This window comes from Coptis chinensis, chromosome 7 (genome assembly GCF_015680905.1).
Source record: "Coptis chinensis isolate HL-2020 chromosome 7, ASM1568090v1, whole genome shotgun sequence".
Taxonomy (NCBI): Eukaryota; Viridiplantae; Streptophyta; class Magnoliopsida; order Ranunculales; family Ranunculaceae; genus Coptis; species Coptis chinensis.
The window spans coordinates 80,597,345-80,624,359 of NC_141462.1; the positions used below are offsets into that span (position 1 = coordinate 80,597,345).

General features: G+C 37.3%; 2 protein-coding genes and 2 pseudogenes across 5 annotated transcripts; all 4 read left to right on the forward strand.

Annotated features, from left to right (window-relative positions):
• Positions 1–27,015, forward strand: part of LOC147489228 (uncharacterized) — a 49,261-nt pseudogene that overhangs the window by 21,796 nt on the left and 450 nt on the right.
• LOC147489230 (acetyl-CoA carboxylase 1-like) lies at positions 6,449–12,894 on the forward strand (annotated as a pseudogene). The gene is made up of 21 exons (XR_015201177.1): positions 6,449–6,674; positions 7,161–7,181; positions 7,665–7,789; positions 7,884–8,000; positions 8,087–8,161; positions 8,255–8,311; positions 8,424–8,528; positions 8,609–8,695; positions 8,786–8,977; positions 9,049–9,237; positions 9,623–9,733; positions 9,846–9,935; positions 10,032–10,208; positions 10,640–10,718; positions 10,916–11,038; positions 11,129–11,223; positions 11,305–11,401; positions 11,708–11,802; positions 11,938–12,002; positions 12,142–12,185; positions 12,647–12,894. The product of XR_015201177.1 is annotated as an acetyl-CoA carboxylase 1-like (transcript).
• On the forward strand, positions 13,812–21,311 carry LOC147489231 (uncharacterized). 3 transcript variants are annotated; one of them, XM_086569740.1, is made up of 11 exons: positions 13,812–13,908; positions 14,002–14,070; positions 17,179–17,396; positions 17,508–17,565; positions 17,659–17,996; positions 18,073–18,197; positions 18,329–18,592; positions 18,695–18,827; positions 18,910–19,098; positions 19,301–20,882; positions 20,916–21,311. In XM_086569740.1, the coding sequence occupies exons 3-6, from the start codon at positions 17,277–17,279 to the stop codon at positions 18,073–18,075; spliced, it is 519 nt and encodes a 172-aa protein (XP_086425866.1). In that variant the 5' UTR covers positions 13,812–13,908; positions 14,002–14,070; positions 17,179–17,276; the 3' UTR covers positions 18,076–18,197; positions 18,329–18,592; positions 18,695–18,827; positions 18,910–19,098; positions 19,301–20,882; positions 20,916–21,311. The 3 variants fall into 3 exon arrangements, with proteins under 3 accessions (XP_086425866.1, XP_086425865.1, XP_086425864.1); XM_086569739.1 differs by lacking the exons at positions 13,812–13,908; positions 14,002–14,070 and adding an exon at positions 16,929–17,004 and having other exon boundaries at positions 17,659–18,592; XM_086569738.1 differs by lacking the exons at positions 13,812–13,908; positions 14,002–14,070 and having other exon boundaries at positions 17,161–17,396; positions 17,659–18,592.
• Positions 21,725–25,762, forward strand: NF-YB11 (nuclear factor Y, subunit B11). Its single transcript, XM_086569741.1, has 4 exons — positions 21,725–21,984; positions 23,397–23,515; positions 24,019–24,228; positions 24,960–25,762. The coding sequence occupies exons 1-3, from the start codon at positions 21,782–21,784 to the stop codon at positions 24,186–24,188; spliced, it is 492 nt and encodes a 163-aa protein (XP_086425867.1). The 5' UTR covers positions 21,725–21,781; the 3' UTR covers positions 24,189–24,228; positions 24,960–25,762.

Genomic DNA, 27,015 nt, shown 5'->3' on the forward strand with positions numbered 1-27,015 from the left:
TAACTTCGGTCTCTTAAGATACCGTCTTGCAAAGTTTCGAGAAGGTGTTGGCACTTGAGTTCTACTTCCGTTAGTCTTGAGCTCAAAGAACACTTTCTTGCAATTTCTTTGTGTTGTTGTTGGTTAACAATGGTTCTCTTTTCATTGGTTTTTGTTTTGCTGAAAATATATTTTCTTAACTACAACTTCCTATTATCTACAACTTCCTATTATCTTGACAGTTCTTGTTCTATTCTAATCTATTAGCTGCATTTAGTTTTTCAGTAGTAGTTAGTTTTGTTCTTGACTTCACAAAGATGCAAATCTCCTAATCTTATCGTTTTTTTTTAACAGAGTAATCGCAAAAGCAGACGTCCATAACGAATGCCTGATAATCACTATCAAATAGACTCCATCAATACATTACTTATCGTAATGAAGGTATTGATCTAACATGAAATAATCCATGTTGATTTTTTTTTTTTATCTGTTTCACTTCATAGTTTTTGTCATTTGCTAATTAAACAACTTCATTTGCCACCCCTGCGACGACTGAGTCAATAAATGATCAAGAAATAGTAATGACCGAGTACTGACTACTTTGATACTTTTTTTACCGTGGCAATTGTAAATTCCATCTTTAATCTTCATCTCATGCAGTGAACTATTATTTAGGTGTAACTTAAATGGTTCTTAATTTAGAGGATCCTTGCCTTTTACACATTCATCCTAACTTTATTTAGATTAAGCCTCTGTAAAAATCTTATATCATATATAGGCGAAAGTGGGTTGATATCGCCAAATCAAATAATAACTTCGGTCTCTTAAGATACCGTCTTTGCAAAATTTCGAAGGTCGACGCCTCTTCTTATGAAGTCCATCATAAACCCATATATTTATGGCATCCATTTTCATATAATCCTGCATCGTGGTAAAGGAAGGGACTCTATAGAAAACTGGGCTATCCCTAGCGCGCGATCCGACCTATATATGGCGGATCAACTGGATCGAGCATTCCATGTTACGATATTGCGTCCTCCGTAACTTAAAGCGCATGAGGCAACATCGAAGCATTAGTTATACATTTGTTCCCTGGTTTCTCACTTCAACAAGAGAAACTTAAAATAGCAAAAAAAATTGTATCTAAACGAAGAAGAATCAGTGTCAAAAGATAAGAAAATTTGTTGATTCTTGAGAACCTTTTATTTGTGGTTAGATGTACTTAGGTCTATTCATATTGTTATAATCAATCATTAACACATGTGAGTTAAAAAGAAATTGCGGGATGTTCTCTTACGCTATTTTTTTAGTAATTTTCAAGTTGAAGATGAAGCCGAGTTCAAGTTTCTTTGGGGAAAATATCGGGTTGTGTAGCTCGCCAATGGTGCTATGAGCCTTTTAAGGCCTTTTGTGTCAACATTTCTCCCAAAGAGAATCGTCAAAGGCGTTGAAGGCGCTCAAGGCGGATGGTGATATTGTTTACGCCATCATCGAGAATTTGTTTGGTGAGGGAATCGTCCTTTATCTATCGTGTTGTATTATTAGCAAATTTTCTAAGTGTAACTGTTTTGCTAAAGATTATGAGTTGTTTTCCAAATTGCATATTTGTGTTGGCATGTGTCAAAGTTCTGCGACTCTGCACCATCTCTTAGGTATCGTTGTGTCTTTGTCTCAGAGGGCCCTCAGAGTTAATTATCTAAAAACATTGTATTTGTAATGGGAGTTTCAAATTCTTTCGCGTTTTCGGTCGGTGAGGAGGCCTATTTTCATGTATGTGTTCTAAAAAGATTTCTGAATAGATCTATAAATCCATTGTCCACTTTGAAAATGCTTTGATCATCTCTTAAAAAGATGTAATGCGTCTGAGATACTACTAAATTGCATATTTACGCATTACTCAGATTTTTCGGTCGAAAGAAGAACGTCATGATTTTTTTCCAAATTTAAATGTTGCTCTACTGCTCTTAATGCTGCAGTCATAAAGAAACCACTCTGCATTAAAATTGTGAAGTTTGTAACACGAAAATTTGAACATACAAAGGAATGTTGAGAACATAACCCGAACCTTGCACTTGGCACCCTACACCACGAAGAGAAGCCTCTTTACACCTGCCACTGACATTAGAATAAAAGAAAAAAAGGTCATCTTCAAGATGTTAAAATATATCCCACATTATTGAATTGTAATCTTATAACGGGATGAAATGATCCATGTGGGATGAAATGATACGATCCATGCATTGCCAATATAAAAAGAAAAAGGAAATGATCCATGTCTAATGCAGATCAAACTTACTTGCATCTAAAATACCGTGACACACCGCGGACAGTTTGAGGGCATATGTATTGTTTTTAGAAATTTTAACCCGACTCAACGAATGGTTTTGCTTATGTAACATTCTTAAGGAACCTGAATCAGCTTAGTTTCATTCCATGCATTTACGAACGGGTTTTGATAAACATCAAGATGGGGTGTTTCATAACTTAGGACCCTTCTTAGCATTATCCTTGAATTTAGGAGAAATATGTGTAGTTAGAGTTTCCTAATATCTATTAGATTCTAATCGTCTGAAGATTGCTATTAAAAAAAGGGGGATCGAATGGAATTGGCGACATTAAATCCAATTAAATTTGATCAGACAACTCTTATTCTAACATAGTCCAATTAAATTCTTAATGTAATTCTTTTCTTCCTATCTAATGCTAATTCTTAGCATTATCCTTGAATTTAGGAGAAAATCAAGGTAATATATTAATACATAGTCCTAGGATAATACAGAATCCCAGGAAATAGAGAGTCGTATGAAAAGTTACTACTGTCACCCAATGAAACAATCCTATCTTGCCACTCATCTTCTATATAGACCTCCAAATATCCACACACATTCATCAACTTTAGCTGCCACTATTAGTACTGCTTCTCCTGCTATTGGTGTTGTTGCTTCGTCACTGTTTATTTATTCATCAACTTTAGCTGCAACTGATAGTACTGCTTCTCTTGCTATTGGTGTTGATGCTTCGTCTCTGTTTATTTTGAAGCTTGCTGCCTCTCTTTCTTTACTGTGGTCTCTGCGCCTGCCCCATCGAGGTATTTGCACTTTTACATTATGGAATCGGCGTAGTTCTGTTCAAATAAGTTGTGTACACAATTACTGATTATATTGATGTAAAGTTAGCGTCCACAATGTAACATAGATAACAGCAAACCAACCAAACAAATCTTTGCAGTTTCCATGGAGGCTGTGGATCACGATAGCCCCTCGAAAGAATTAGAGGCCTGAAAAAAAGAATGATCTTTGAGAGAACTACTAGGGATAAAATAACACCAAACAAGCTGGTAAGAGCAAGCCTTCCTACCAAAACGGTCTATCGATAAATCCCAATAATCTGTTCCAAAGGCATTCATGCCAAAGAATGATCAAAGACAAGAGCAAAGCAAGTTTATTAGCTTGAAACCCATCATCCGCACTATGGTAGGATCAGAGTACATGGTATTGCTAATTCCAAAGAAGTTGTTGAAATGCCCGTATTACAATTCTGATTATATTGATGTAAAGTTAGCGTCCACAATGTAACATAGAGTGTTTCCGTTTGGCAGGTCTGAAGGGGTCTCTTTCGTATACTACGAAGACCAAAGGATGGCGTTACTACACATGCTTCCAGCTGAATAATATAATGTCTTTGCAGTTTTCTGCTCCTCCTTATAGCCTGTCTTCTCAGCGACCGCTATAAAAAACCACTTCTGCGCCTGCCCCATCGAGGTATTTGCACTTTTACATTATGGAATCGGCGTAGTTCTGCTCAAATAAGTTGTGTATACAATTACTGATTATATTGATGATTATATTGATTATAAGTTGTGGATGTTTGGCAGGTCTGAAGGTAGTGAAAGGGATGAAAGAATCAGGCCTGACTCTAAAAGCCCTGGGCCATATCCCCATGGGTAAGTCTTCTTACTTTTCTTATTGTTACGTTCTCTTGAATGAAACTTTTATGCATATGCATTATTAGTTTCTAATGAATACATGAGATAATGTACTAAGTACTTGGCTTGATAGGTTTAATTACTTTTGACTTTTAGAGTGTAAGACGAGGTAGGATTGGAGTGAGGTTACAGAGAAGAGAAATCTTCAAACAAACTTCACTAAAATCTTCAAGCCAAAGCCATGGTACGAAGTCCTGATTCTATGTGTTTGTTTCGTGCTTTAACAATTTCTATTTGTTTATACTTTGCCTAAGTTGCATTATTATTTCAATTTTGCAATAAACTATAGGTTGTTGCCCAAGATGGAAGACACCAAGCTGAACAAGAACCACCAGCTCATCCCTCTAACCTTCAATTACCTTCCAAACGCCAATTGGGACAGCGTGCAAGAAGACAACAGAGGATATATAACGACCGCAGTGTCCATCAACTCTGTACCTTCTCGACGGCTCATTGGCACAAACGTGCAAGAAGAGAGAGAGAGCAAAATGCAACAACTTATGCCGACAGGTCCACACCGCGATAATGGCACCAAATTTTACAAGAAGTTTTGAGGTGAGAAATCCTCAATTACATCAAATGTTGGTTTCGGAAAAATAGGAAGAACAAAGCGAGTGATGCAGTCTTGCTCACTCCACCTGTTTAACTAAAGGTGCGTGTTTTTCTTGGGTCACTATCGACCGGGTAATCACGACCTTGGAAATGATTCTTCTAGCCAAAATACTTTTCGACCATTTGTAAGTTTTTATTTATCGCATATAGTACTCTTATATAGTATATTCTAATTCTATTATCCTTAACATATCATTTTTTTTTTTTTCTTCAAGGAATTCTCAAACACGCGTAAGTCCGTAATGTGCTATGGGTACTAATGATGAACAACCTCCTATGGAAATTGATGATGGCGCATAACCTTCTATTGATTTGCATCTTGATGGTCGTCATTATCTTGGCAAAATGGATGTGGAGTGTCCTTATTGTGGAGCTCTTCATTGGATAGATGAGAGGCTGGCAAGGTCATCACCGAAACGTCCTCTTTTTGGATCATGTTGTAAGCAAGGAAAAATCAGTCTCCCTTTGCTCAATCCGCTGCCTTCCGCCATTCAAGATTTATACGTTGGAAACAATGCAAAGGCTAGATCATTTAGAGAACACACTTTCGGGGATATAATTTGGCTAATCGTTCACCGGTCCTCACGGTTCCAAAGCGGATGACAGATTTTTCATGGGGACAGTCCTATCCCATTCAATCGTACATGGTGAGTTCGCCATCAAATTGGATCCTTACTTCCACCGGAAAGGAACCTACGATGCTTTCGGCTTTATATTTATGACCCAAAGATCGGCACTTTCGATGTTCGTCACCGCGAGAAATCCCCATTTGAGGCGGACGTTCTAGACATTATCCGACCACATTACTAGAGTGTAATAGATTTACGGATACCCTCTCCGCCAAGCCCATGATATATTGAGTGCAAATGAGGTCGGGGATGATAGTGTCACAAACAGATTTGCACTACAATTAGTCAAACCGACGGGAGACGATACAACCTTCCATCGGCAAATGAAATTGCGGTTGTTTTACCCGGATGGAACCGAAGTGAGTAGTAGTACAAGAGATATTGTACTACATTATAAAGCCGGGTAATGCATTGAACCGCATAGATGAATGTAATCCTGCTTATCTTCCGTTGCACTATCCTCTATTCTTCCCTCATGGGGAATTGGGCTGGTCATGTGAAATGAAAATATATGATGTTGGAAACGATAACTCGAAGCGAATGACTCAGATGGTATTTTATGCGTATCGTTTGTTCCAGTGCCACACTGAGTTCTCACCAATACTTCATGGTGGAAAGCTATTCCAAGAATTTATGTGTGATGCTTGGGCTTCAACTGAGCAAAATCACTTGAATTACTATAAAATGAATCAGGATAAACTTCGTGCGGAAGTGTACATGGGATTAACAGATGTACAGGATGGTGTGGATCCAAATGAGATTGGTCAGAGATTTATTTTGCCTTCATCGTTTACCGGAAGTCCAAGACACATGTTTGAGATTTTTCAAGATTCAATGGCTATAACACGTTACAACAAGCATCCAGATATATTCCTTACGATGACGGCAAATCCTAGGTGGCCCGAGATACAAGATGCCCTCGACAAACATCAAAATGCAAATGACAGACAGACCTGAGCTGGTTGCCCGTGTGTTTGAACTAAAGAGAAGAGCCTTAATGAAATTCATCAAAGATAAGAATGTATTTGGTCGTGAAGTAGCACATGTTTACACTATTGAATTTCAAAAGCGTGGTCTTCCACACATGCATGCGCTCTTTTTCCTTCACCACGAAGACAAAATACGACCTCAAATCGTCATTGATAATGTAGCGTAATTCGAACTTCACGATCCAAATGCAGATCCAATGCTTTTTGAAACGATAATAACTTGCATGATACACGGTCCATGTGGTGAGAGAAACATGAGCTCACCGTGTATGGAAAATGGCAAATGCACAAAACATTACCCCCATGCCTTTGCTGATGTGACAACTATAGCTGAAGATGGATATCCCCTCTATATGCGTCGTGATGACAAGCGTGTCTACTACGTGAAGGATAAAAAAGTTGACAATGGTGACGTCGTCCCATATAATCCGCAATTAGCAAGAATGTTTAACTGTCATATCAATGTTGAAGTTTGTGCCGGTTTGCATTGTGTGAAGTATATCCATAAGTACATATACAAAGGTCATGATCGAACAACATTAGTGTTACTACACCATAATAGGATATTTGCAACACGCACTTTTTTTGGTTTGCAACGCTTATTTAGCGTTAGTAAGTTTCCAACGCTTATTTAGCGTTGGTAATGTTGTAAAGCGTTGATTTATTTGGGTGAATTTCCGGAATTAATTGTTAATGCTTAAAAAGCGTTGGAGAAGTGTTACAAACTTAAAAATTTCGCGAACAGAGAAAAACGTAAAAAATCGAAATATAAAACATAACTTTTTTTTTTCTCTCCTCTCTCTCTCTCACCACCGCATTATTTTCGCACTCCTCAAAACCTAATTTTCAGATTCAGTAAAATTGGAATGGGAAGTGAGTTCTGCATGTTCTTGTGAAGAAGAAGAAGAAGAAGAAGAAGAAGAAGAAGTTGTTTTTTGACACAATCCATTTCTTGCAGTTATTAAACCTTGCTAAAAGCAATATCAGGTCAATCTAATTTCATCAAATCTTTCAATTTTTCATTCAGTTGATTCAATTACTACTCATCTGTTATCAATCTAGGTAAAAAATCATTATTTCTTGTTATCAATTCTTGATCTTGTTATCTGTTATCTTTGATACTTGTTGTTCTCCACTTAAAACGAGTAAATGGCTCGTAGTAATCAAAATCAAAATCCCTCGACTCGAAATCCATTCAATCCATTGAATCAAACTCCATTAAATCCTTCAGCTCCTTTTCAACCTCCATCTTCAATGATGAATAACACAGATTACTCAACATCAACTTCTTTCACTCAAAATCCTTCATTAGCTATACAGAACATCTCTAACTTTCACGCTTTCCTATTTTCAGAGGACCAGACCTAAATTTAACACCTTGGAGTCGCGACATCTTTACGTTACCTGTTACTTTGTTTAGTTTAATTCTTTAATGCCTTCCATTGCTGAACCACTATATTTACGTTGCAGGGCATGTGTTTGCTTTTGGAGAATCAAGAGCCTTAGCTATTGCAAATATGGTTCTCGGGTTGAAGGAAATCCATATTAGGGGAGAAATTCGTACGAATGTTGATTACACTATTGACCTCTTACATGTATACCTTTCGTGCTATAACTATTTCAGCCGACTCCTAATTGAGATTCTACTCATGTGAGAACGAGATTGAGATGTTAAAATGTCCCTTGTAGGCTTCAGAGTACAAAGGTAATAAAATCCACACGGGCTGGCTGGACAGTAGAATCGCCATGCGAGTCAGAGCAGAAAGGCCTCCGTGGTATCTCTCAGTGGTTGGAGGTGCTCTTTATGTAAGTACATATTCTTGATTAGTTTCTTTCTCTACACACGCACACAAGTACTGAAACCCTTTTCCTTTAACTTTTGTTTTCTGTAGAAAGCCTCAACTAGCAGTGCAACAATGGTTTCTGACTATGTTGGTTATCTTGAAAAGGGGAAAATTCCACCCAAGGTATTATATCATGAGTACCTTCGTAGGTGAGTTCAGCAATCCTCACATTTTGTCATTTATATTAGTTGCTGAATGAACCTCTTTTAAGTGCAGCACATATCACTTGTCCATTCTCAAGTTTCTTTGAACATCGAAGGAAGCAAGTACACGGTACTTTTCTTATATAGGTTTTAAATGAATTGTTATTTCAGGATTGATTGAAACTATTTTCTTTACGGTTTATTTTGGTACTTCACTGAGTTTCTAAAATTTTGTCTTTTAGATTGACATGGTAAAGGGAGGACCAAGAAGCTTTAAATTAAGGATGAATCAGTCCGAGGTTGAGGCATAAATACATACATTGCGTGATGGGGGTCTACTGATGCAGGTAGGATTTTCTACGAATAAATTTCTGTCATGAGTATAAGCCGTTTAAAAAGCAGCTTTTTGAATTCATTAATTTTCCAGCTGGATGGAAACAGCCATGTGATCTATGCGGAGGAAGAGGCAGCGGGTACTCGTTTGCTGATTGATGGAAGAACTTGCCTGTTACAGGTACCTCTAGATGCTTACTATTTTTCATTTAATTCTTATTTTGAGCCGCGTGAAACTTAGTCATGTAATCATTCTCTTTGCTTCTTTCAGAATGATCATGATCCATCAAAATTAGTGGCAGAGACACCATGCAAGCTGCTCCGTTTTCTTGTCTCAGATGGTAGCCATGTGGACGCAGATAACCCGTATGCTGAGGTTGAAGTCATGAAGATGTGTATGCCACTCTTGTTACCTGCTTCTGGAGTAATCCATTTCAAGATATCCGAAGGACAGGCAATGCAGGTAATCATCTCCTGTCCATAGAACTTTTAATTCTTTGGTAGGTTTGAATTAAATGGTTGATTCTGTTACAGGCAGGTGACCTTATAGCAAGTCTTGATTTGGATGATCCGTCGGCTTTAAGAAAAGCTGAACCATTCCATGGGAGCTTCCCGCTTCTGGGGCCTCCGACTGCTGTGTCTGGAAAAGTTCATCAGAGGTGTGCTGCAAGTTTAAATGCTGCTCGAATGATTCTTGCTGGCTATGAGCATAACATTGATGAAGTAAGTGTGCCTGACATGTTCTGTAAATCATAGTTTTTCATAGCTTATTCCTCTGAGAGAATGGAAATCATCTAAAGTTCTCATTTCACTGATCAAAAAATAAAGCAACGATCATCTTCTGTTCTTTCTTGGCATATGTTTTTTTTCCCACAAGCTCCTACAACTTTCCACGCCCAGATGACTGAGTAGGAGATAAAGATAACACAGATAGTGTTCCAAATCTCTATTTTTGCTCATGGATCCTACCTTAGCAAAGTCTTTCAATCATCCTTAATCACATTTAACTGAAATTTACCTTTATCATATGAAACCAAATAAAATCCACTAGCTAATGCAATTAAATAAATGACTCTTCATTACCCAAGTTCTTATGCATCCATTTCAGGTGGTGCAAGATTTGCTCAACTGCCTCGATAGTCCTGAGCTGCCCTTCCTTCAGTGGCAAGAGTGCATGGCTGTTCTGGCAACCCGTCTTCCTAAAAGTCTCAGAAGCAAGGTTCCACATCTATCATAAGCAGAAACATTTTGTATCTATCTTGTGGAAGCACAATTGCTTATGAAGTGCTTTGATTATAAGTAAATCTTACTAAAGTTGGTTGAATTTTTAGTTGGACAAAACATACAAGGAGTACGAAGTGTTCTCAAGCTCCGTGAAGAATGTTGATTTCCCCGCTAGATTACTGCGAGGTGTTCTCGAGGTTAGTTCCGTATTTCGCTTCTTCTCTTTGTAATCATTTGTCTTTGAAGGACGTGTATGTGAGACACTTCATTGACTATCTAATTTTGTACCTCAGGCACATCTTGCATCATGTTCGGACAAGGACAAAGCGACCCAAGAAAGGCTTGTGGAGGCTTTAATGAGCCTGGTTAAGTCCTATGAAGGAGGACGAGAGACTCATGCTGGTGTCATTGTCCAATCCCTTTTTGACGAATATTTATCTCTTGAAGAATTATTTAATGACAACATCCAGGTGAGTCACATTAACACACTAATGCTCTCCATTTTTGTTATAGTGTTTTACTTACAAAAGTGTTTCAAGTTAACTTACAAAAGAAATTAACTAGGGAAAAACTTATTACAATCGTTATAAATGCTTCAAGTTGAAACATTAAATCTGGTTGATCCAATATGGTAGTTGGTTAGTGGCAGTTAAAAATTTGAGAAATATGTTTAATATATTATGAACTACTATTTGTTAGGGAATTGATATTTCCAATAGTTTCTTTCGAGTTTTGATGATTCCAGTAGATTAATTTTGTCTTTGGAAATAAGATTGGAGAGTTACCCTTACCTGCGTTTGTTTTGTGTTTTTTAAACTTTATCCCTTTCACCTACTGGAATCAGAAATATATGTTGTTGTTGTTGTTGTTGAATCCTCACTTCCCTATTATCATTCTCCAGGCTGATGTAATTGAACGTCTTAAGGCTTCAATATACAAAAGATCTTCTGAAGGTTGTGGACATAGTTCTTTCTCATCAGGTATCCCCAACACCGCAACAACGTTATATTGACCAGGCTTCTCACTGTATAGTAGTAAAGCAGTTGTGCTATACTGAATCCTCTTTTGACCTGGGTTCATTTGTTTTGTTTCTACGTTGTATGTTCTTTGAGCAATACCAACCCAAAAATTCAAAAATCCAACCAACTGATGAGAAACAATACATGATGGTTTGCAGGGCGTTCGTAATAAGAATAAACTGATACTACGACTTATGGAAGCATTGGTTTATCCTAATCCTGCAGCATATAGGGATAAACTGATCCGGTTTTCTTCCCTCAACCATAGGAGTTATTCTGAGGTGTGTTATTCAATTCAGTGAGGTTCATGTTACTCTTTTTTCAGTCAAAGGGTCGCCTTGATGAGGTTTCTTAACTGTCCTTTTTTGCAGATTACCAGTGGCTATAAGTTTTCTTTTTTCCTTTTGTTGTGACTTGTGACAAATATCAGTGTCTATAGTCTTCTATTTGTCATTAAAGAACAAAGGTGTGTTACAAATAATTTTCTCTGGTGTTTATCTATTTTTACAGTTGACACCAAAAGCTATTGATTCTTTGTAATGTGCAGTTATGTTGAGGCCACACCTTCGGAGTCTGATTTGTTGGATCATCTGCTGTTAATTAGGACAGCAATCAAGCATATTAAGACACTATCAAAATCCAAGGTTTGAGTTTCTCTTATGCTATTTCACGAGATACTTGCTAATTTTGAGAATTATATTCAGACTGTTACTATATCACTATATCAAAATTTTGAGAATTTTGAGGCAAACTATGGCCAGTAGTAATTTGAAAATTCTAAATCTAAATCTAAATTTGAAAATTCAATCAGTGGATCAGAATGCGATTGTGAAAAACAGTAAACTAGTTAAGAGCCATCAATTATAACTGAAAAACAGTAACATGAGAATAACCATAACAATGACAACAACACAATGAGTAATTTGCTGTTTACCATCTGTTTTCACCAGGGAAAAATCTGCTGTTAGTCATAGCATTACATGGCAAAATACCATTTCTGCCAATCGAGTTGAAATTGAAGGAGCAACAGCTTTCGCAGTTTCTGGTTTGTTGTGTTGTTCATTTTAATTTCCCGTCCTTGCTATTAGCATTTTGTTTTCTGCAGACGAGCTGTAATGAGCTCTTCTTGTTATATTTCCATCAAACACGTTAGGATGTTCACGACCATTCTTTCCCACAGGTACACCAGCAGACTGCACTGCTTTGGGAATCTCTAAAACCATCTTTCCTGAAATTCCTGACCTGGTAGTTCTCAAAACTCATTTTCCTAGACGATGTTACGAACATTCTTTCATTCGGAAGATCGTGACTTGATTAAAAATGTTCAATTTGATAAAAATCATATTTTACGTTGTTAATATGTATTTTCTGTGTATGCTTGCAGGTACTTAGTGGAATCAACATGGGTACCAACTGCGGATACCACATGTTAGTAAACTGCCTATTCACTTCTTCATGGTTGTTCTTTTGTTTCTTACATTCTGATCAGTAAAGGAGATATATATTACTTACCAATCAAAGTATATAACCTTAGAATCAAAGTATATTACCAATCAAAGTATATTACCTTAGAAATTATTCTCCTTGTTATGGTTATTCTCAATTTGTAGAACAGGAATATACATGCCGTGTATAAAATCTTTTCTAATTGATGACTTCCAAGTCTCGAGTTTGTTGCTTCTACTCACTGTTGGGATGAAGAAACAAATTGAGATATATCTTTTTAGTTTGTATTTTGTACATTATGGTCTTCGTTCCCTTCTGTTTCTAAACCTATCACTGGGAAATCTTGCGTGTGTGTGTGTCTGTGTGCATTTTGGTTGTAGACTAATTTTGAAGCTGTATGTTTCTTGCAATAGAATAAATTGATTCCTTAACTGCTGTTATAGGTTGGTGATGGGTTGTCTAAGATTCTCAGAAAGTGAAAGGAAGTTTGATTGCCTAAAGAAACCTTCCACTGTAAGAATGCACAACTGCATATTACATTAATAAGTAAAAGGGCTTCACTATATTGTGGATATCTAATTAACTGGTCTACTAGCAGGCCCACCCTATTCCTGTTCATGTTGAAGATATCAAAGGTATCAAACAATAGTTAATTTGATGGTCTTTCAATCAGAATTGACAGTTTTTTTTTATTCTCTTATCTACTTTACTGTGTAAAATATCAATTTTTGGGCTTGTTAAGTAAGTGGAAATTACAGCAGTACAAGGTTGTAAGTGTCAGGAGGCTTTACTTTTGTTTAGTGGTGGGGAGACTAGGAAAGATGCTGGTCCTAGAAGTGAGGCTCAGAGTTACTGGGCTGTTGCTGAATCAAAAGACTGGTTTAGTGAGTTTGTTATTGTTAAGTAGTGGGAGTCAAGTTGGATTTTCGTTGAGTCTCCATAAAGTGTACGACATATATAACAGTTCGTCTAGCCAAAAATGAATCTAAACGAATATCACTTTCAATGTTGACTTAATGTTGCTTTGCACTAATTAATCTGGAATTTTTATCAACTTATTGGTAATTCATAGTGAATAAGCATCTACTTAACACCCATCCAAGATGCACCCGGAAATGGAAAACAGAAGGGGCACTATTTTCAGTATTTTGAGCCTTGATGTGATGACACACACATGAACTAAGACTAATTTGTCTCAATCGTCTAATTTGTATACTGCATTGGTATGATTATTCCATGACTTTATTCTTGTTTGTCTCTTGGCACAAATGAAACTTCAGTCTTCCAAGTTTTAGAATGAAAAATTCCTTGTAACCACTAGCCACCCAATGTGGCTCTCACGTTGTGTTTAAGATCTTTTATAATTTAGTTTTCTACCAAAAATTCGTTCATGTACCCCTTCCGCGGGTATTGGGGAAGACCGGTTTGGTGAGTTTGTTATTGTTTTTTTGAGTTGTTTGTTATTGTTTCCATCTACGTAAGAGTCGTTGTTCTCACTTGTGCTTACCCAAACTAGTCGCATCGAGAAAATGTAACGATCTAAAAATATTGTTATTTTATTTTTGCTATTATTATTATTATTAATAATAATTTGGTTTAATAGATAACCGGAGTGTGAAAGCTATTCGGCGGAAGACTACCGAACCGGAAGGATCAAGATATCTTCGCCATCTTCCTCGCAGATTCAAGAGTAATTTGAGAGAAGGTATATAATAAACAAACAAACAAGCAAGCCCCTTTGTTTATATTAGTTGTTTGGTTTTATATATAGTTTATTGAAAATGGGAAATGATTTTAGGTACTCAAAGTTGCTCCGGAGTAAGGGGAGTCGCCGCTTCTTCTAATTGATTGAACGTGGCAATATGTGGTATTGTTTTGTAGTTGTTTTAGAATCGAGGGGAATGAATTTTATGTATGTTTTGAGAAATGAATGACTTGATGTTTTGAGAAATGAATGACTTGATGTTTTGAGAATTTTATGTTGAATATGCTTGTTCAATTAATTGGTTTAAAATTTGGTCTCGCTAAAAATATGAGATTTTTTTTTTTTTTTTAGCAACCCATCCATCGAAACGGTTTATAACCGTTACAAACGAATTTTAAATTATTTTTTAAAAAAATTAACTAACAACTTTGCAACGGTTACAAACCGTTGGTAAAAATTTGAACAAATTACCAACGCTTAAAAAGCGTTTGTGAAATAAAAAGCGTTGCAAATGTTTTAAATATGTGTAATGAAATAGTTATCATAAGTGTTGGAAAGTTACGTTTTGCAACGCTTTTAAAAGCGTTGCAAATATTTCCAACACTTTACCGACATATATTTGCAACGCTTAAAAGCGTTCGCGAAAATTATTAGCAACGCTTTTGCCGCTGCAAATAGCCCGTTATGGTATAGGCTTTGGTGGAGATGAGATTCAAAGAATACATTGATGCTAGATATATTGGACCATCGGTCGCTTGGAGGATATATGGATATTCATTACATGAAGAGTTCCCCATTGTTGTATGGCTAGCCCTTCATTTAGAAGGAATGCATCATGTTGTGTATAACCCAAAAGATCCACTCGAGAGATTCAAGGCTAGAGCAAAACCAAAAGTCGAAGTCTAATCGCATTCTTTGAGTGTTGTGCTTCAAATCCCGAAGCTCGGCTTTATACTTACCAAGAATTTCCTCGGACTTTGTTTGGCATAAACAAGACAAGATATGGACCAAACGGAAACAAAATAAAGGGATATGCAATTGGACGAATGTATTTTGCTAAACCCAACGAAGGGGAGAGGTTCTATCTGCGTTTACTCTTATCTGTTGTGAAGGGGCCAACATCATTTGAAAATCTGCGAACGGTTGATGGTATTCCCCACCCTACTTTCAAGTCAGCATGTGTTGCACGTGGACTTCTTGAAGATGATAAGGAGTGGATACAATGTCTAGAGGAAGCATCTATAATGACTATGGGACACCAGCTCAGAAGACTATTCAGTATTATTTTGCTAGAGTGCAACCCAACACAACCTCATGAGTTATGGGCAAAATTCTCAGCAAGTCTATGTGATGATTTGGCGCACAAGATACGCACTATCTTCCCCAATCAATATCCCAATCCAACAGAGGAGCAAGTTAGAGATTTTGGGTTGCATCTTTTGGAACAATATCTTTTGGAATCAGGTAAAACTCTAGAAAATTTTCCACCAATGCCACAACCAACTGGAAATTGGGGAATAGTGACTAAGAATAGGTTGATATGGGAGCAACGCCAACTTCAGTTTGATGTAAAGGAGGCAGAAGTAAACCATAATATTGAACGCCTTAACAACAATGAACAACGAAATGCGTATGACGTTGTAGTTGACTCTGTGATTCGAACGAGGGAAAGCTTTCTTTCTAAATGGAGTGGCGGAGCAATGTAAAACATTTTTGTATAATACAATTGCGGACAAATGTCGCACTCTTGGTCATATTGTTATTGCGGTTGCCTCATCCGGTATTGCTTCACTTTTATTACACGGGGTAGAACGGCTCATTCTACTTTTTTCAATTCCGTTTGAAGTATTGGAAGACTATATATGTGGGTTTAAAAGGACTCACTCCAAGCTAAACTGCTTCAAACAAACGAATCTAATAATTTGGGATGAAGTTCCAATGCAACATAGGTTCTGTGTTGAAGCAGTTGATCACACGCTTAGAGATGTTTGCAACAATAAGAAACCATTTGGTGGGATCACAGTAGTACTAGGTGGAGACTTTCGCCAAATATTACCGGTGATCTTGAAGGCAGCCGAGAAATGGTTGTAGCGGCCATTGATAAGGTCATCGCTCTGAAACATGTAAAGGTTTTAACTTTGGTGCAGAATATGAGATTGGATAGTTCGTTACCTGAAAATGTGGCATTTGCCAATTACTTAATAGAGGTAAAGCATAAATTACTCAAATTCTTTTTAGTTGTCCATTATATAGTCCATTATAAATGTTTTTTTTCAAGCATTCATTAACCTAAGAGTTTCCATTTTATTACTTAACTTTTTAGGTTGGGACAAACCGCAAAAAAGTTGTTCAATTGCCATCGGCAATTCGAAATGCAGATATTCAAGAATTAATATCTTCGGTTTATCCACAATTGGGTCGCCATCTAAAAACCCGACCAAAATTTTTCTTACCGAATCGAACAATTCTTTTTGCACGCAATGATGATGTCGCAGTTGATTAATTCTGCGCATTAGATTTATTTCGCGGAGAACCTATTGTTTATTTGGTCACGACAAGTTGGAGGTTGAAAGCCTGCGGCGGTGCTATCGCAAACCGTTATCCAAATGAGTACCTCAACTCTCTTGATCCTTCCGGGGTTGCCACCATTTTCGCTTCAAATCAAACAAGGATGCCCGATAATGTTGCTAAGGAATATCGCGACCGAGAGATGGTCTCTAATGGCACCCGCTTGATGGTTGTGAGTTGCAAGCCACGCGTCATCAAGTTCAATTCTAACCGGAGAGAAGGCGGGGAATTTTCGGCCAGATCCCCGTAATAGCTTTGACGCCATCATCAAAAGAATTGCCATTTCGAATGACCGGACTTCAATTTCCACTTCGCCTTTCATATGCAATGACAATAAACAAATCGCAAGGACAATGCTAAGTATGTCGGGATTGATTTGAGGAAGCCCGTGTTTAGTCATGGCGGTTATACGTTGCCCTTTCTAGATGTACTTCTTCAAAAAACGAATCGGTGTCATCCTTCCACCGGATTCTATGGACGACACAACTAATGTTGTCTATCCGAAGTGCTACTTTAATTTCTCTAAAGGTAATGTTATAAAAAAATTCACGTCTTCCTCAATTAACCTTTCCTTAGGAACAAATTGAGATAACGTGTTCCTTTTCTTGCATTTATTTTTCTATGTTACCGGTGTTCTCAAATAAGTTGTGTATACATCCCTCTTGATTGGTTTTACCGTGGGTCGGATTTTCTACTTCATAGGTTACTCCACTGGTGATCCAAAGAACCGTATGAAGGCTGGGTATGAAATTATGAATTAAATCCTTTTAATTTAGCATCATTTTCATCAATTGGACATTATGTCCCAACATCTCTCGGATAAAGAGTATTTGGGTTCCAGAGATACTTTACATTCAGAGTCAACAATCTCCATCTCTCATGGAGATTTGCAATCAAATTTCACAAAATCAGGAAAAGAGGTATGGACTCATAAATCTCATTCCCGTGTCAAATTCGATAATTGTCTTTTCAATTTTTCCTGTTAAGTTGTCGACTTTTTAATGTACTCTTGGTAATTTAATTACTCTCAGACTGCAGAGATTTTTTTTGGGCTTGATGACTTCATCCATGAATCCAGAGCTGCAGGTGGTAAGACATGGACCGAGTTTCCATTTTGAAGCTTTACACATATAGATATATTCTAACTTTATACCACTTTCAACATATGATATTTGTTATCAGCAGTGAGCACTGCAAGAAAATTCCAGCCTAGGCTCAAAGTAAACACCCAGCCAAAAGACAAGCTTCCTGCCTCACATGCTATTTCTGTGGCAGCAGAGGGTTCCATTAATCATGATGAGGCTCCCAATTTTCATGCCTCCAATGTTAAGGACTTGGAGGGAGGACCTGGACTTGCATCACTTTCAACTTTTGATTGTCCAACACTTAGGCGTTGCAGCTTTGCCCCCACTAACAGTTCCTCAGAACTTCTCTCCCAACAGACACTAAGCAACAGGGAGATTGGTTGCTTTGTTTACGAAGAAGACTTTTTGTTTGATGCTGAAAGCTTGGGAAGAGAGGTGAAGATCTGTTTCTTTTTTATAGCCTTCTTCAGTGATCTTCACCCCTCATAGAAATCTGTCACAATATTTTCAGTAAGTACATTTTCTGAAACAATATCCTAAAGATGGACTGAAGGAATTCAAGCAAGAACTATTCCAATCGGAAAATTCGGAACTGCGGAATTCCTTGAACAGCTTGAGAACAGGAGAGCGATCAAGGTATGCTATTGTCTATTGCATCTTTGCATATTATTAAAATCAGTTCGCCTGACCATATAATTGCATCGCTCGAAGCATTAATATTCATTTAAACTTTATTCCATGAGATCAATGGATTCACACAAAATCAGGTTACAAGGTCGACTTCTACTTCTTTAGATGTGAAGAATCTTACTTTAGGAGGAGGCATCCCAGCAAAATGTAGTGTCTCTGAACTAGGGGGTATAGATGGATTGGATCCCAATGGTTAAATTCATTGGAAGCATCCATTGTGAGAATATGGAACGTGCGTTGAAGAATATATCCGGCCGACCCAGGTGAACTGTGTTAAGGTTTCCTTGGTCCACTTGCGTGGTCTGATCCAACCATTCATCGTCATGCCATTGCAACACGAGGTATGCTCATTTTGCAGTAATTGATCAGAGGTGGACGTAGTGTTATATGCTAATGTTACTAACGAATAAACTAATCTCCCATAACTGGCTCTCTTGCTGCAGCCTGCAGATGTGGAACACAATCAGCCTATTCTGGATTTAAATTGTGCTCTGAGCATACAGGGTGAAGTTTTCAATTATTTTTGGTTTTTTCTTCCTTTTGTTCTTTTACTACCCAACATTGTTGTTTGCGAATGTAAGTAAATTTGTGCAATGCGTTTCAAGCTTATGACTAATTTGATTAATTCTTTGGCTGACTACGGTTTTGCTTTTATCAGTTTTCAAAACAGCAAAATACTCAGTCCTTGGCGAAAGCAGGCCAAGAGAAGCGTACTGGAAACTGAGCTTAGAGGGGCCAAGAGAAGTGTTTATGAAGTTTTGAAGACATGAAAGAGGATGCCAGTTTCCATGTGAAGAAACTACTGACAGTGTACCCTGTCCATAGAGGGAGAGATTTTGACATGTCTGTAAGTACCCAACCAACACGCATTTAATTTTTTCTTGAATTTATATTGTTTTATGAATGATTTTTATTTGTTAATGGACATTTTATTCATGTTTTGTTGAATTTGAGTGATTTTATTGTAGGAATGCAAGTGTTTTATTTATTAATTTAAGTTGAATTATTTATCGATAAGACTACTCACCGGTGTCTCCCTTGTGATGCAGGCTATGATCTTAGCTGCAACGGATACTACTATGGGCACTCTCTTTATTGCTTAACAATAGGCACATTTTGAAGAAGGCCCAAGATGAGATTGATATCCAAGTGGGAAGAGATAAACGTGTTGAAGAATCGAACATAGAAAAACTTATGTACCTGCAAGCCATTGTTAAGGAGACACTGTGCTTATACCCACCGGCGCAATTGTCTATACAACATGAGGCCATAGAGGATTGCACTATAGTTGAAAGTTATAAATGAACAAATGGAGGAGAATTCTGGTGTTTTACTTGATATGATCAGGGTATAAATTAGTTGGACCATGACTTTTAATTATTTTACTTTTTGCTACATTGTTAAGATAGGTCACTGTTTATTGGGATATTTTGAGAATTTGAGTTGATCTGTTTTATGTTCAAGTTAATTGAGCTAAAAGGTGGAGAGTGATGTCGAGATGATTATTTTTACATTTTTATTGAAGTGGTCAAAATGTTAAGCAAACGTTTGGTTTTCGTTATTGAAGACCTAAAGATAAGGGTGATTGTTCCAGTAAATCTGCAGAATTTCGAGCAGGGGTTTTGGATTTAGGTAGGAAGTTCTCCAATATCTAGATGATCAACTCTACTAGCTGAAATGACCGCCTTGAGAACCGGTTTATATTTAGCTCATAAGCTAAACATGACAAATGTGATATTTGAGACTGACTCGCAATATCTGTATAACTGCATTGTGAGGGTTTCTCACCAAATCCCTTGGGAGATTCAATCAGTTATCACAGACATCAAGGAGCTACTAGCAGCAAACACAAGTTTTCAACTTAGCTGGAGCTATAGAGAGAGCAATTTTGTGGCTGACAAGTTTGCAAAATTTGGGTCAGATCAGGCGGCTAATAATAATTGGTGGTTAAACCCCATTCCCATTCGGCAGCAACTACCTGTAGAGCTGTCTCAACTACGCTTCCTCACCATTTGTAAGTTATTTAATCTTTATCGAACGTGCTCTTATATAGTATCTTCTCATTCTATTATCCTTAAGATATCAGTTACGTTCATATATCTTTTTTATCTTTTTGGGTCATGTTGTAAGCAAGGAAAAATCAGTCTCCCTTTGCTCAGTCACCTACCTTCCGCCATTCAAGATTTATATGTTGGAAACGATGCAGAGGCCAGATCATTTAGAGAACACACTCGAGGATAAAATTTGGCTAATGTGTTCACCAGTCTCGGTTCCAAAGCAGATGATAGATTTTTCAGTGGGAGTACTATATTTCAATATGGTAGTTTATCTGCTGTCACCTGCTGTTTGTTTAGAGTAGGCATCCATTCACCTGCTGTTTGTTTAGAGTAGGCATCCTTCCCTTCTTCTTGAACTTTAGGCGTTGACTATATATTTCAATCAAATTGCAATGCAACATTTCATATTTCAAGTTACTTTTTTTAATAACGTTTGCATGAGCTTGGTAGTTTAAAGTGAGAAAGACATAAGACCGATATTTTTGGTAACTTTGTATTTTGCTTCTCCTATTTTTTTTGTCTTCCTCTTTGCCTAGGAATTGTGCTTATGCTCCTCTGAGTTTCGACCAGAAGGGTTTCTGACAAGCCAAGCAAATATGGCAGAAAGGTTTCTGACAAGCCAAGCAAATATGGACGTTAGGGGTCACCATTTCGAACTCATTCCATTTGGGTCGGGTCGAAGATCATGCCCAGGGATCTCATTTGCTCTTCAACTGATGCACTTGACCCTTGCATCTTTGTTGCAAGGGTTCATATTTGAAACTCCATCTGGTGCGCCTGTAAACATGACTGAGGGTGTTGGGATAACTAATATGAAAGCCACTCCATTACAAGTTCTGATAACCCCAAGACTCCCTTCACATTTGTATTAATTTTTCTTTAAATGAACTTGCATATCATGTTCCGAATTTCCGATATGACAAAAAGAAATTCGTACTTCATATTGTTGATGAACATGTACGACTATACTATGCAGCCTTGGTGATATATATAAATAGGATTTGACGATTTGGTCCACTTATACTTCTGATGGGCAAGTACACTCCGCTTCTTGATGAAGCTTCTAGATGAACAAATTGCTCTTAATACATATACTCGACCAAGATGATTTTCTAAGGCATATTCAGTTAAGAGTATTACAATGACACTAACAAGTTCAATTTAAATGTCAAAGAAAAAAAAATTGTAATTCTATTGTAAAAGTTCAATTTATATGTATTCATTTAATTATGACTCGAGTGGCGTAGCCACGGGTTAAATTCTAGTGTAGTAAACAAATTACAACTCACTAAATTAATTTATCAAAAACGGGGAGTAATTATTATAATTCTAGGACAGGGGCCTTGACCGTTATGCTATAGTCTATAGACATCTAGTTGCAATTTATAAGAAGTAGGTCCTCTAAAATAAAATACCTTTCAATACTGTATTTTTCCACAAAAGAGGAAACCACACACAGAGAGGGAGAGAGAGATGGCTAGCAAAGTGCCAATGGCAGTAGCAGTAGAAGAACTACCAAAGGCTATAGTGCGCAGGGTAGTGAAGGACAAGCTCTCTAATCAATCAACAAACGATCAATCAACAAACGAACAAGGAGATAGTGTTGCAATTCACAAAGATGCTCTCCTTGCTTTCTCTGAAAGTGCCAGAATCTTCATCCATTATCTCTCTGCCACGTAAGTACCACCCCCTTCTCTTTCTCTCTTTCATTATTTTTATCAATTCCCATTTCTTATTCAATGTGAAATGATTGGATAAATTTTGTTTTATTGATTTACTAGAAACTTGATTGGGTACTAAAGTTTTAATCTTTACCAATGTTAATGAGTCTTGGATTGAAAGTTCGGTTGTATAATATTGTAAATGAATCATCTTGTTTGGTATCTATCTAATCTAATATGAAACATGTAAATGAAGTCAGTGTTTTAAAATTGATCATGGGCATTCATGGTGTGTCTCTATGATCAGCCATTTGACATTGGTGCACTCTAGCCACATTGTGCATATCAGATGACTCCATGGTTGTGTTCTTGTGCGCATTATGCTAACTACTTAGGTCATCCTCTAGTTTGATCCGCGTGTTTGGTCTACTTTTTATGTAACTGTACGGTCTCAACTTTTAAAAGAGACATTGATTCCTTTGTTAATTTTCAAGTTGCATTGCTTATTCCACTCAACCATCACACTGTCAAACATGTCTCTCTTGATAGCCAACATTTACCTCTGCGGATCTACTAGAATTTACATCAAGTTGGAATGGTTTATCTAATCACATGGCAGCCATTCACTGAATCTGGTAGTAACTACGTGGGTTGCATACTCTCCTATTTCTTACCTTTCATTGGTGGGTTTACCCAATAAATAGAAAATTCAAAATTCATACTGTGCCTAGAGTCATGAAACCGGTATAACCAAATAAAATTTTTCAATGTTACGTTGTATATAAACCTTACTACCCGAAAGGAATCTTTGGTTGAGCTGGCCTTCAAATCTATTTGTTTTGGTTCTTGTGATTATCCAATGTGGTTGATTTTACCATTTTTTTTTTGTAGTTTTCTTTTTATGTTTGGAACTTTTTTTCCCCAACCCCTTAAATTCTTTGGATAGAAGTTCTTGGATTGTTTGAAACCAGAGTAGTACCAAAGGCACCCTCTGATTTCTTCGGTGAAGCTGGGAATCGAACCTGACCTTGAGCTCAGCCTCCTGGGGCGAATTTCTGTTTGGTTTTGGTTTTTGCAATTGGTATAAAGAATCGTAATCTGCAATTGAGAATATATAGCATACTTCTTGTATGCTGTCGTAACCGTGTTGAAACAACACGGCACTGATAGGATACTTGTTGTATACATGTCCCTCACCCACTATGAGAAAATGAGGAGAAAGAAGAAGAGAAATCCAAAGAAACCATTTATCTAGCATTGAACTGTTTTTGTTGGCTCTTTTAGGCCCATAATATACTGTTTACAACTTTAAATGTAGTTGGATGTGTTAACTTACCATGGTTAAACAATAGTTCCATTATTTTCACAAAATAGCTATGCGCAATTTGCATTTTCATCTTAACTGTGACGGAAATTATCCTTTTCAGGGCGAATGATATATGTAAGGAATCAAAAAGACAAACAATCAATGCTGACGATGTTTTAAAAGCAATTGAAGAGATTGAGTTTCCTGAGTTCGTCGGACCTCTTAAGGCCTCCTTAGATGGTTAGTACTTTTCACACTTATCTTCTCTCACTTGGTAAATAAATCAGGTGATGTTGATCTGGACACTATATCGGTCTGACTAAAGCTTTACCCAACAAAAATATTGTCCTCATTATTAATGCATTTGTTAATTGTATAACTTGGGCAGCTGTGTGTCTCCTTGAAGGGATGTTTACATATCATCATAAAAAAAATGAGTGAATAAACAAGAAAATTGTGTGGTCCTAAACACATGATGAGGGTTCTATACTCCTTTTTGTCTCACATTACTGTCTCGATTACTTGCAATTTTAATCTATACAATCAATTCTGGTGTCCGTTGAAGTAGTCCTTCAAATTACTATATTGGATTTTGCAAGCAACTATATGTGAGATAATAAATATACGAACAAGTATCTATCTTAAGTTCTTAACCTTAGGCATGCCCTCGCTATGATATTTTATATTAGGAGAGGTCTGGGTCTGATTTCCGTAACGTGCTATGTTGCTTAATTTTGTTTCAGATTTTAGATGGAAAAATGCTGGAAAGAAGGCGGGAGCAGCAAAGGCAAATGAAACTAAGAAAAGAAAAGTGGTAGAGAAGCACTCAGAGCAGACCGAAAATGAAGAGGACGCTGGAGAAGATATGGACGAAGAAGCCAATGAAGATGAGAATGGCACGCCTGATGACTAAGTTCTAATCATCTGACTGTTACTTGATCTTCCCCTGACAGGTTTCTTTTCATGTACAGCTTAAAACTAATGTTCGAAATCATTCAGCATGGGGATTCCCATGAAACCAATGTGCTTGTTTCCCAGTAATCATTATGTCAGAACTCAAGGGGGATGGATTGAGGAATACATAGATCTCATCTTAGGATGAATCTCACAATTAGGAATTGGTGTTATGCATTTATGCTGTCAATGTCAATATTCATGGCATGTCGGGATGCTCCAGTGGACTTCTCCCAATTTCCACTGATTAAATTATAGAGGTCGCATGAACCTAATGTGTAGGGGTGGAATTGGAGCTAATCAAGCCGAGTTTTACTAAGCTCATTTCAGCTCGTTTATTTAAACAAGTTTTAATATAGGCTCAAGCTTGGCTCATATATTATATGAAGGAGCCCGAGCTGAGCTAAAACAAGCCAAGCCTGAGTCAAGCCCGAGTAGCTCGGCTATTTTACATTGTGATGATGGTATTTGAGCTTATCGAGCTGATTTTCACTCTTGTTTATTTATTAAGCAAGCTACAATATGGGTTTAAGCTTGGCTCATTTAGTTAAATGAACGAGTTTAAGCCGAGCTTAAACAAACCTAGCCCGAGTTGCTCGGCTCAAATTCCACCCCTACTAATGTCCCCGGCTAACCGCAATCAAAAATTGAAGTTAAGTTTCAACAGTAGTGCTTGCATCTAACATGCTGAATGCCGAAAGCCTAACACTAGCCGTCTCTTTTGACACAGGTCGGAAGGATTTTGCTTGTCTGTGTGCTGCATATTTACACATTATACCGTTTTTTCCCTCAACCAAACAGTTCTTCTCATCTTTGTGACAAAGAAGTGATAACAAAGTTGTTGGTACTTGGTAGCTGAAGCGTCAACACGTTCGTATCAACTCACTAAACAATCCATTCCCACTAAGTTATTTTAGCTTTGATCAACGATACCGACTTGGGAGGTGATTGGTACCCTTTAGCACCCACAAATGAAACTCGGTCATGCTTACTATACTTATGAAAATGTGACATTCAGTGAAGTCCCCTTTAGATTTAGTTTTAGCATCATAATCTGAAGGGTTTACTAGTGTTGAAAGGGCCAACAAAATGAGTTTATCTATGCTGGATTGCTGGTAGTCTACTGATGACCAGTGTGTCATACTTACCACGAGTACATCACGTAAGAGATAGGGTTGAGTGATCAATCTAAGAAGGAATCCTGAGCAGTCTTGATTCGAAAAATAGTTCACAGAACATTTGTGGCGGGCTTATTTTATTCATTTAAACAGAAAGTGTTGCATCAAATTTCACCACAGAAACCCTTATAGCGTGATCCAACCACCAAGACACCATTCCGCCATGAAGAAGATCATAAGAAACTCGTCTTTTATCTTTTGTTTGATGAGAAGATCTACGTTGGGTACAAACATTATATATGCAGGACATGTCTCCATATCTTGTTTCATTTGCCTTGGTGATGAGAAAATCTGCATTCTTATGTAACGGTAGATATGCAAGTTATATGTTAGTGTTTACAAGTTTATTCCATTATGATGATCTGTCCTCTCAAATCCTTAGTAGTTATAGTTACAATTGCATATAAATGAAACCGAACTCATCTTGTAAACAATGTATATAGACTTCATGGGGAAATTTTTACAGAAAAATTGAAAGTTTGAGTTTACAAATATCTTAGAACAAATTACAAGCTGCATACAAAAAATAAACGGTGAAGAAGGGGCATTGTAAAGATATGGAGGAACCAGCTGGTCAACATTGTAAAGATAGTTATGTCAAGCAAGTCACGCAATATTTATTCATGATAAGAGTATTGTAAAGATAGTTATGTTCTACCGATCCAAAGAGTGGTATCAAGAGATCCAAAGAGTGGTATCAAGAGCCGTGGTTAGATTAATTATTATTCCAAATCTTGTTCGAAAAGTGTTTGATTAAATTTCTAAGAGAAAATTTGATTCCAACCAAAAATCACAATAATTCCAACCAAAAATCATTTTTAACCAATGTTAATTACACAAATCACGTAGTGTCTCTTATGGATTATTGACACTTGATTCAAAGCATAGCAAGGAAACAAAGACATCTAGTCATGTTGTTGTTCATTCTAAGTCTGAAGAGGTCGTTGAAGATGAACCGGAGATCATTAACGCTTTGGAGTTGATGAAAGATCTTGAAAATGAGATAACAGTTTCTGAAGTGGTAAAGATGACCCCAAAGTTTGAGAATGTGGGTGATAGAAATGCTTCTAATTTCTTTAAACGAGTTAGTTCCCCAAAGAGAAATGAAGGGAAAGAGAAGAAGCCTAGACATTATGGATTTCATGGCTGTGCACGAAGATTGGAGTACACACCGCAAGAAGAGGTCTTGAAACCATTAAATATGTCAGAGAGTTGGAACAATGTAACACCAACTTTGAGTAAGAGAACCTCATGTGATGTGAAAACTGAAAGTTCTAGACGCAATTCAAGGTTATCGGTGCCCAAACAGAGTCCAAATCCCCTGTTTGATCCAAAACTCAGTGCATTCTATGGAGAAGAACTTGTTGAAGAAGGTGAATGGATCAAAAACTTGGCATCTCCCAACATTAGAACTTATAAGGCCGAAGGATCCTAATATCTGTTAGAACGGTTGGAAGAAAAGTGCCCCCCCCAGGTGGCGACAAAGCAGTAATAATATACACAACTACATTAAGGGGTATCAGGAAAACATTCGATGAATGCAACGTCGTAAGGTCACTAATTCAGTCACATCATGTATACATGATGGAACGAGATATCTCGATAGAA

Excerpts from the sequence above, each read along its gene's own strand:
- LOC147489231 (XM_086569739.1), top strand. The coding sequence starts at position 17,277 with ATGTCCCAACATCTCTCGGATAAAGAGTATTTGGGTTCCAGAGATACT. Across the intron at positions 17,397-17,507 it reads TCACAAAATCAGGAAAAGAG|ACTGCAGAGATTTTTTTTGG; the intron begins GTATGGACTCAT and ends AATTACTCTCAG. Across the intron at positions 17,566-17,658 it reads TGAATCCAGAGCTGCAGGTG|CAGTGAGCACTGCAAGAAAA; the intron begins GTAAGACATGGA and ends ATTTGTTATCAG.
- NF-YB11 (XM_086569741.1), top strand. The coding sequence starts at position 21,782 with ATGGCTAGCAAAGTGCCAATGGCAGTAGCAGTAGAAGAACTACCAAAG. Across the intron at positions 21,985-23,396 it reads ATCCATTATCTCTCTGCCAC|GGCGAATGATATATGTAAGG; the intron begins GTAAGTACCACC and ends TATCCTTTTCAG. Across the intron at positions 23,516-24,018 it reads TCTTAAGGCCTCCTTAGATG|ATTTTAGATGGAAAAATGCT; the intron begins GTTAGTACTTTT and ends ATTTTGTTTCAG.